General features: G+C 51.2%; 1 protein-coding gene across 3 annotated transcripts in view; it reads right to left on the bottom strand.

The window, feature by feature from the left end:
* UNK (unk zinc finger) overlaps nt 1-10,465 on the bottom strand; it is a 34,629-nt gene that overhangs the window by 13,927 nt on the left and 10,237 nt on the right. For all 3 annotated transcript variants that reach the window (XM_027770784.1, XM_027770783.1, XM_027770785.1), the window contains exons 2-4: nt 1,331-1,540; nt 260-436; nt 29-112 (exon numbers count right to left, since the gene is read on the bottom strand). In XM_027770784.1, coding sequence (XP_027626585.1) covers nt 29-112; nt 260-436; nt 1,331-1,540 — 471 coding nt within the window. The remainder of the gene's footprint in view (nt 1-28; nt 113-259; nt 437-1,330; nt 1,541-10,465) is intronic.

The raw sequence follows: 10,465 nt of genomic DNA on the forward strand, positions 1-10,465 counted from the left end.
CCGGAAATTCTTCTCTATCAGGGCGTGCCTGGCAGCCCCTGCCGACTGGCCCTCTATGCTGCCCTCTGCTGTGCTCTGGCCGTTCTGCAAGGCCTCCATGGCCTGGAGCTCCCTGGGGGAGAGGACAGGACAGAGGGCAGGGGCGAGGCATAAGCAGGCACAACCAGCTCTCCATGCAGCCTGTGGTACCCACCACCCTGAGCCAGGCCCCTGCCCAGGCTCCCAGTCAGCCCCACAGCCCAGCCCGGCACCTGCCCACCTGATGTCATAGACAGGGGAGCGGAGGTCATGGGGCCCGTGGGCGAAAGCGCAGTGCAGGCCGTTTTTGGTGCAGTTGCCCTTGGCGTCTGTCTCGTGAATGCAAATCCCAGTCTTATAGTAGCGGAGATGGTACCTACGCTCAGTGTCCCCCGTGGTCCTGTGCAGGAGCGGGCACCTGCAACGTGGTGTGTAGCCACTCAGCTCTGCCCTTGCAGCCCTGCTTCCCCTCCATCCCCTGCCCTTCCCCCAGCCAGCACACACTTTCACCATGACCCACACGGGATTTATCGAGGGAGATTGGGAGTAGGCGGGATAAGCCCTCCTGACCACCACCCACCCTGTGAGCACTGCAGCCTGGACGGGCCGCAGAGGGCCTGGCACTGCTGGGCGAGAGATGCCTGAGAGCACAAATGCTGCCCAGACTGGGGGCCTGCAGAGAACAGGCCTGCTCCAAACCCTGGAATGCCTTCTAGGCCGCCTCACTACACTGGGGACAGATCAGCAAGCCTCTGACCGCTTCGAGAAAGAAGGGCTGGTGCCAGGAAGGGCTGTGGAGTCGTACCCTCCGAACCCCTACAGTGCCTCCTGTGTTCCACCCTGAGTGAGGGTGGAACAAATGACAGCAAAGACAATGACTCCTCCCTCTCGGTGAGGTCCCCAGGCTTGCCATCTCCTGACGTTTGTCATTAGTGTTGTGCGCCTTTTCTCTACAGATCTGCAGTAAGCTATTTTGGGTCTGCAAACAGAAGTAGTGAGACTCAAACAGCTGGCCTTGGTGGGAATTGTGTGGCCTGCAGGGCAGGGTAAGGCAAAGGTCCAGGGAGCCAGGACCCCTTAGGCTCAGCAGGGAAAAGGCCAAAGGCCTGCTTGTGCTTTCTAAAACTGACAAAAGGAAAAGGGCCCTCCCTGGCCTCCCTAGACAAGACGGCAGGGTCCAAGTCCAGGCCCAGGCCCAGGCCCAGTCCACCCCAAAGCAGCCTCTACTGACGTCCAGAATCTGTCCTGCCTATTCCGAAAGCACCTGACCCAGGAGACCTGGGGCTCCTCAGAGGGCAGGCTGGGCACTCACTCGTCGCCCTCCGGGCAGAGGCCTGTGGCCTCGTCGTACTTGGTGCAGTAGACGTCGGGACTGTAGTTGAAGGTGCCGTCCCGACGGCGGATGGACCGGCGGCGGCGCTGGTTCACGAAATGCCAGTGGAAGCAGGTGTAGGGCCGATGCTGCGTGCATTTGTGTTGGACAAAGAGCGGGCACTGCTCCGTGCGGAACTCCTTCAGGTACCTGCAGAGACAGCCCATGTGCAGTGGGCCAGAAGCAGAGTGAAGTCCCTTGTTTCCCAGCCAGAAGTCAGTCACCAACTCCCCGAAAGACCTGCTCTGGGCTGCTAGCTCCACGGGACCAGAAGAGGCCCAGAGCTGTAAGGTGGGGACCTCGGCATCTGCTTCTGTACCAGGACTCAGAGGCCACAGGGCCCTCCACAGCTGGGTCCTGCAGCTTGGTCCTTGGAGCCTCCCCTGAGGTCTCCCAGGCCGGACTACTGCTCACAGGCACAGGGCTGCACATGGGACGAAGGGCCCCGAAATTGCTGCGTGTCTGTTGTCCAGATCCATCCAGTTCCTGGAGGCCTCACCTGTACCATGAGTGGGGCTGGGGTCTGAGGGCAGGAATCTGAGGGCACCAGGGCCCCCTGGACTGGGACTCAGAGTGCCACCTCCTGCTGGCAGCCTGCCTCCTCCCTGGGGCGCTGCCTTGAACTCCCCAAGCACGTGTTTGGGAGGAAGCTCACATGAGCGTTCAGGAGACTCTCCTCAGCCTGGCCTGGCCCCAGTAGGTTCCCAAATGAGTGCCTGCAGCAGCCATTTATGTCCAGAGGAGTGGAAGACTGCCTGTCCTCGCAGCCCCTCCTAACCTCCACTCATCTCCCCCCAAGCGTGAGAGCCGACACATCCCCAAATCTCCTCTCCTACGCCCCACCCAGGGGAAGGACCCAGGCTCACTCGGCCCTTACAGAACATATCACCCATGCACTGTATGTGTCTGCATCGGGGTTCTCTCAGATCGGAAGCCCTCCCAGACGGGAGGGACAGTCAGTCTCTTTTTAGTTTTTAATTTTGCCGGAGAGCGTGTGCGGTCACCAGAGAGATGGGGAAATTGAGAGACAAACAAGAGTAAGCAAAAAAGCACCCCTCCATGGGCTTTTCCTTTATTTGCCCCTCTCGTGATTTGGGGCTTACACGCACACACACGCACACACACGCACAGCACTGTTTTCAAGCAGCCAGGTCCGAGACTTGGACTGTGAAGTTGCCATGTAGGATCCCTGGCCTCTGCTTTAACCATCAGGCCACTGGCTGGACCCAGTGCAGTTATCTTCATTTATCCTCTTGAGCCCTCAAGGGAGGGCATTTGGTGCCAATAAGGAGGGCAGCCCCAGGAGGCTCGGGGCTGTGTGGAGAACAGCAGCCCGAAGGACAGGGACTGCCCGGACTCAGGGTGGCCTGACCTGGTGGGTGTGGAACAAAGGCCAGCCCATATCTCCAGCTCATGCCGAGGTAGTCAAGGACTCTGTCCAGAAGGAAGGCTGGTCCAGGGCTGAGACTCTTAAGTACATTTTTGTTTGTTTCTAGAGGTTTTTACTTTAGGGCACTGTGCACTCGCTGGAAAGAGACAGAGGCAGTGAGAGGGAAAGTGGGAAATCACTCCCCAGGGGAGATGGCCACACATGCACATGCACTCGGCTTGACTTTCAAGCCACTGGGGCTAGGCCTCAAACCGTAATCGCTATGCCATCTGCTAAAGCTAACAAGAAGTGCTGAAAAGACCCTCCCAGCCACGGAGTATACAGACATGTCCTGATGTGTGTGCTGAGGTGTGGGGGTGGCTGGACACTCCCCAAGGAGCACAAAGTGGGGGGGGGTAAAGGGGCAGCAAAGCCTCTATTGTCGAGTCCTGCATTTGTGCAGCACGCACTTACTGACCTGCTAGGGGCAGGCAGGGTGCTGGGCAGTGAGAACACAGAGGCAGGAGCCGGTCCTTGTCTTTAAGAAGCTCCATTCCCATGGGAGAGGCATACAAGGGACAGATGGGCTCAGCCAATCATGGAAAGGAAAATGCCAAGGGAGGTTTGCTCTGGGGAGCCTTGGGAAGCCAAAAGAAAGCCTGGAACCGGGAAGGAAAGACAAAGGCTGGTGGATGAAGAACGTGGGAAGGGTATTTTAGGCAAAGGAAAGGTATGAGCTTAGAAACAGTGAGTTTGGTCCCAAGAGCTTCAAGAACCTGTGTGTGAGTAGAGGAAATGGAAAAACGAAGTGAGGATGAGGTGGGGTATGGCTAGGGTACCACACAGGTCCACTCTGAGACACTGGGCAGAAATCTAGGAGGCTCCCGAGAGCCTGGTGCACTCCTGTCTCCTCTGCATTAACAAAAGGCCTTCTTCCGCCTTCCTTTCTCTGGCGAAACAGAAAGCTGTGTCCTTGTGCTCCACACAGGTACCAAGCACTGGCACTGGTTGGGACACCCATCCCCACTGACAAGGCTGACACTCTTCTCGGGAAGTATACACTCTTCCTGAGTCTTTAAATGAGGAGTCTCACTCAGGAGTTGATAGGCAGAAAAATCAGGAGAGAAGGAACCTTCCTGAGAGAAAGCTGAGCCCAGGGCCGCGAGCAGAAAAGCAAGCAGTGACTGGGACGGGCACGTTAAGTACAAGACCCCCAGCCAGCTACACTAGAATTCCAGGTCGACAGTGCACAGGACATCCTCACACTCAAGCTTCTGCTGCTTTTCTGAAATTCCAATCTAACTGGCATCCTGTAGTTTTATTAATTAAACCCTACCTTCCTATGAGTGCCGCCTGTCTGCATGGAGTCAGAGGCTCAGTGAAACCACATGGACACAGACCATGTGGAAGGAAGCAATCTAGGATGTGGATGCCCTAACTTTGGGCACAGGCCTGAGGGAGGAGCTGAACCTGGAGAAGCTGTGGACTGTGGCTGGCAGGGATTCCATGGGAAAGGACAGACAATGAGGCACAAACTATGCACTTGAAGCCTCTTCACTTCCATCCCTACAGCCTCTGTGTGGGGGCAGGGACCCAGTATCTTTTAATAAATCGGAATCCCTGCTTCTGGACTCTCCCGTCCTGTTAACACTGCAGTGTACATTCTTCCTACATCCAAAATGTAACATTCACTTTTGTTTTCTTGCTTTTGTGTGTGTGCTGTGGGACACGTGTGTGCATGAGAGACAGACAGGGAAAGGAGAAAGCATCCTCCGTGGAGAGTGGTTACACCACAATCCCTTTCCATCTCTCCCTCCTTTCTGGATTTTGGGCATGCACCCACATGAACCCGGCATGTTCAAGCTGCCAGGTCCAGGACTTGAACCATACAGCCAGCCATGTGGGATCTGGCTACCCCAACCACCAGGCCATGGAGCCAGCCCTAAGTTCACTTTCTTGAAAACCTTTGGCTCCCCTAGAGTAGCCATATGACTAAACAACCTTTTTTGGTTTTTGCCACAGGGCATGTGTGCTCAGGAGACAGAGAGACAGAGAGAGGGAAAGTGAAAATGATCTCCTGGGGGATAGCCACACCATAATCCATTCTCCTCTAGTCTCTTCCTGGGATTTTGAGCATGCACACATACATGCCCAGAGTGATTTTCATGTAGCCAGGTCTGGGACTCAAACTGCAACTGGCCATGTGGGAGTCCAGCACCTTAACCACTATGCCATCAGCTGGCCCCTAAACTATTTAACCTAATGTTCTATGTACTTTTTCCAGTGCATTTTCCTCAATTGCTCTCCATTCCAGCTAGTAAAACTGGAATCCTTGGTGTCCTGCAAACAGACCCTTAGCTTTCCTGCATTTGCTCATGTCCCCTTCCTTACTTATAGAAATTTTTTCAAGGCTGGACTCAACAGTAATGAGTATTTTGATACCACCAGTTCCACCTCACCATCCCTTCTTCTCCACTCCTGGGATTTTTGGCACATGCACACATGAACCTCTGGTCTGATTTTTTAATTTTTCTTTAGAGACCTTTTTTTTTTTTTTGCTATAGGGCACATGTGCTCACCAGAGAGACAGAAAGCGAGGAATCACCCCTAGGGAGATGGCCATGCCACAATCCTTTCTCCATTCTCCCCTGGGGATTTTGGTTACACGCACACACATGTGCCTGGTGTGAGTTTTAAGCCATTGCATCCGGGACTTGAATCGTGGTTGGCCATGTGGGAGTTCAGCAACGTAACCATTATGTCATCTGCTGGTCCCTGACCCAGTGTGATTTTCAAGCTACCAGTTCCAGGGCTCAAACTGGCCATTTGGGATTCCCACACCTAAACCACCACGCCATTCACTGGCCCCAAGTTCATGTAATTCTTAACATCACGAAATTTGCATTCTCAACCTGTGGTTCACACAAAAGCAGGTGACAGGCTGGATTCTGCATGCTGCCCTCCATCTAAGGAATTATTTCCCGTCACACCTCGCCCTTGCTCACAACTCCAGACCTTGGAACTGCTGTCCTCTGTCTAGATCAGCCTCTGGCTTCTCTGCCCTGCAGGCTCTCCCCAGCTGCCCTCTCTTCTATTTCCCAGGCTTCGGAATACAGCTGGTACTGCCGGCCACAGCTGACTCTTACTGCTCTGACACAGCCACATCTCATCTCTGTACCTATAGCAGGTACTCAGGCCATGGACCAAAGCAAAGTGAAAGCATCCCAGTGGCACAGGTCCAGTACACAGTGGCTCTGCACCAACCCAGCGAAACAGAGGAAGAGGGCCAGCCCCGCATCACAGCTGTCATGCACTGCACAGGGGAAGCTGGGTCCCACCCGGCCTACTGGGGTTTAATCTTGGCCATGTCAGCTTGAGAAACACGCCTGGTGTGCACGTGCGTGCTGAGTCCTGATGGAAGAAATGGAGGAAAAGCAGCTGCAGCGTGACTAGGCCCCACTGGCAAGTGCTCTCATGCATGTATGTATACACCTTCTGCTGTATTAAACACACACACACACACACACACACACACACACACACACACACACACACACGAAAGCAACAAAGCAACTCTGGCCTCTGATTCTGATGCTTCCAACCAATTAAGAAACCAGTAACTTCTCTGAGAACCAGCAGTTAGCGTAATGGCTATGTCGCTGGACTCCCACGTAGTCGACCGCGGTTCGCGTCCCGGACCCGGTGGCTTAAAACTCACGCCGGGCGCGTGTGCGTGCGTGCCCAAGATCCCGAGAGGAGAATGGAGGAGAAGGGATTGCAGCGTGACCATCCCCCCGGGGGGTGATTTCTCGCTTTCTGTCTCTCTGTCTCTGTCTGTCTGGCGAGCGCACGCGCCCTATAGTGAAAAAAAAAAAAAAAAGAAACCAGTAACTTCTCTATCCGCCTTCCACAATGTCTGCTTGGCCTTGTTCCTCACCTGAACACTACAACTAAGATGCCTGGCCTCACGTGCAGTGCAGAAAAGCAATCAGTAGGGTGGTGGCCGGCACTTGGGTTCTCCTTTGTACTTGTTGTTGGGAGTGTGCAGAGGTCACTACAGGTACATTAAATTCTTTTCCTGGTTCCCCTGGCGACTTATAGATATTACGACTACTACTTAGCAGAAGGTGTATACAAGGGGCAAGCAGATGGTGTAGTGGTTCCGTTGCTAGACTTCCACATAGCCGATCGTAGTTCGAATCTCAGAATGAGTGGCTTGAAACTCACGCCACGCATGTGTGCACGTGTGTCCAAGATCCCAGGAGAAGAATAGATTGAGGCATGGCCATTCCCCAGGGAGGTGCTTTCTCACTTTCTCTCTCCTGTCTCTGACTCTCTCCAGTGAGCACGCACGCCCTAAGGCAAAAACCTCTTTAAAAAAAAAAAAAAGCTCAAACTAAAGCAACTTTAATGAAAGAGAAAAAAAAAGGAAGTAGTACCTTGGCTATGATCAAGTAAACTATTTTTTTTTTTTTGGAGAGATTTTCGCGATAGGGCGCGTGCGCTCGCCAGACAGACAGAGAGAGACATAGAGACAGAAAGCGAGAAATCACCTCCCAGGGGGGATGATCACGCCGCAATCACTTCTCCTCCATTCTCCTCTCGGGATCTTGGGCACGCACGCACATGCGCCCGGCGTGAGTTTTAAGCCACTGGGTCCAGGACGCAAACCGCGGTCGACTACATGGGAGTCCAGCGACATAGCCATTACGCTAACTGCTGGTTTCCCAAGTAAACTATATTCATTAACAAAAAAAAACATCCAAGATTATTGACTCCAGCGGCTATTTTGCTTTTCTTTATTATAATTGTGATTACATGCTTTTAGAAATCAAAAACTAAAACCTATCAAGAAAGAAATCCACAATGTGGGACCAGTAGATGGCCTACTGGTTATGTCACTGGACTCTCATGTAGCTGGCCGCGGTTTGAGTTCCAGGCCTCAAAGACCTAAAACTCACACTGGGTGGGACCAACAAATGGTATAATGGTTATGTCACCGGACTCCCATGTAGCTGACTGTGGTCAAGTCTCGGACCTAGTGGCTTGAACTCAAGTCAGACACGTGTGTGTGCATGCCCAAGATCCCAAAAAAATAATAGAGGAGAAAGGATTGCAATGTGGCCATCTAGGGGGATGATTTCTCACTTTCTGTTTGTCTTCTCTGTCTTTCCAGCAAGCGCACACACCCTACAGCAAAAATCTCTCTTAAAAACAAAAAAATAAGGGACCAGCAGTTGGCATAATGGCTATGTTGCCGGGTTCTCATGTAGTCAACCACGGTTTGAGTCCCAGACCCGGCAGCTTAAACTCACGCTGAGTGCGTGTGCGTGCATGCCTAAGATGCTGAGAGAACGGAGGAGAAGGGATTGCGGCATGGCCATCCTCCCTGGGGGGTGATTTCTCACTTTCTGTCTCTCCATCTCCCTTTGTCTTTCTAGCAAGTGCACGCACCCTATAGCAAAAAACCCTCAAAAACACAAACAAAAAAATTAAATAAAAACTCATGCTGGGTGCGTGTGCGTGCATGCCCAAGATCCCAAAAGGGTAATGGAGAAGGGATTGCAGTGTGGTCACCCCGTGGGGAGTGACTTCTCTCATCTGTCTCTCTGTCAAGTACATACACCCCATGGCAAAAATCTCTTAAAGAAAGAACAAAATCCACAATGTTAATGACACTTGACAGAGAATCTATCCTGATTCAAAACTGAATGGCTGTATGCCAACAATCTGTAAAATCTGATAGGACACATCTAAAGACTTGAATAAAGAGGCTAACAGACAGGACAGTGACTGCCTCTGGCGAAAGAGGACAAACCAATGGGAGACACAGAGATGCAGTCCTGGATGTGCTCAGGGCAGCCGAATCCCAGAGGCCCACGAACTCCATATGAGTGCAACAGAAAGAGGCCAAAGACAGCGACAGAGTCAACTCAGGCAGATGCCCTCGGCCAGCAGGGCACAGGTCACAGGTCTAGAAGCCCGGGGGGCAGTGAGGAAGTACTTGCTCCTGAGGGGCCTATGGCTCTCTGGGCCGGTCAGTCATTACCCCAAGCCTCACAAAGCAGCTGGCAGAGAACTGGCAACTTGATCAATCTGCCCGTGTCTCTGATGAACCAATGCAGTTCGTCCTTGTGATAGCTGGTCTTGTAAAAACTGAATTTGAGCCAGTCCATGTCATGGTGGTTAAGGTGGTAGGACCCCACACGGCAGACCTGGCAGCTTGAGTGCACACTGCGTGTGTTCCCAAACTTCCAAGAGATTGAGAAGGAACTACAGTGTGGCCATCCCCTCTGGGAGTGCTTTCTAACTTCTCTCACCTCTACCCCCATCCTCTCCAGGTCTCTCTGGTGAGTACATACGCCCCATGGCAAAATTTTTAAAAACTCAAACTCAGAAACTGTATTTCATCTTTTCTAACAAATATATACAAACTTTAGCATGGAAATGGTACATCAAAAGTGAAACAAATGTCTGATCTCAAACATTCTCCATTGAAATCTAACGTGGTAGGATTCTGCAACTAACATCAAAGAGGGAAAAAAGCCATTGTTGATTATATTATAGCATCCAAAGGCTCGAATAACATTTATCTATAATCCTCTGGTTCCACATTAAAATTAACAACACCTGCCACTTTCTTCCCCATACATCATTCCAAAAAACAAATTTAGTCATAGAGCTCATACCTCATGGCTTATCAAATATTCATTTTAAGAATATCTTTTAACTTCAAAGAGAATATTTTAAAAATATATCTGGCAGATAAAGTGCACTAGAATACAAATTATTTATCCAAGTATGTATATACTTTGTACAATCTGCTGAAAGTCTTTCCTATTTCGGTTTAAATTTTTGCCAGAGGGCATGTGTGCTTGCCAGAGAGACCAAGAGATGGAGCAGTACACACTCCCAATGGGACGTGGTCTCTCCATAATCTCTTCTCCTCGATTTCTCTAGCCTGTCAAGATTTCAGGCATGCATGCACATCTCTCTGGTGTATCTTTCAACCCGTGAGGTCAAGTTTCAAACCATGCAGTCATCCATGTGGGATCCAACTCCTTAACCACCAGACCACAGGGCCAGGTCAAACTTTCCTTATTTTTGATAAGCTGATAAAGTAAACTTACTAACAGTTCTCAATTCAGTGTTTATTAGGATGTACATATACAGCCTGTCAACACCAAACATGATAGAAAAACCATGACTGTATTTATTTAAGAGAGATTTTTGCTATAGGGCACATGTGCTCGCAGAAGAGACAGAGACAGAAAGAAAGAACGCAAGAAATCATCCCCCAGGGGGATGGCCATGCTGCAATCCCTTCTCTTCTGTTCTCTTGGGATTTTGGGTAAGCAGGCACACATGCCTGGAATAAGTTTTAAGCCCCCTAACCCTGACTTAAACTGCAGTCAACTATGGGAGTCCAGCAATACAACTATTACACTGTCCACTAGTCCCAACCATACAATAACAGTAACCACACCAGTGGGAATTTAAAAAAAAAGGCTTTTAAAAAACATGATCGGGGACCACCAGGTGGCGTGGTGATTAAGGGCAATGGGCACTCCCACATGGCCAACCATGGTTCAAGTCTCAGACCTGGCGGCTTGCTCTCTTTCTGTGTGTGTGTGTGTCTTTCTCTCTCTCTCTTTGGTCAAATTAAAAAAAAAAAAAAAATGGGGACAAGAAATTAGGGTAAGGGA

This window comes from Tupaia chinensis, unplaced genomic scaffold (assembly GCF_000334495.1).
Source record: "Tupaia chinensis unplaced genomic scaffold, TupChi_1.0 Scaffold000159_1, whole genome shotgun sequence".
NCBI classification, from domain to species: domain Eukaryota; kingdom Metazoa; phylum Chordata; class Mammalia; order Scandentia; family Tupaiidae; genus Tupaia; species Tupaia belangeri.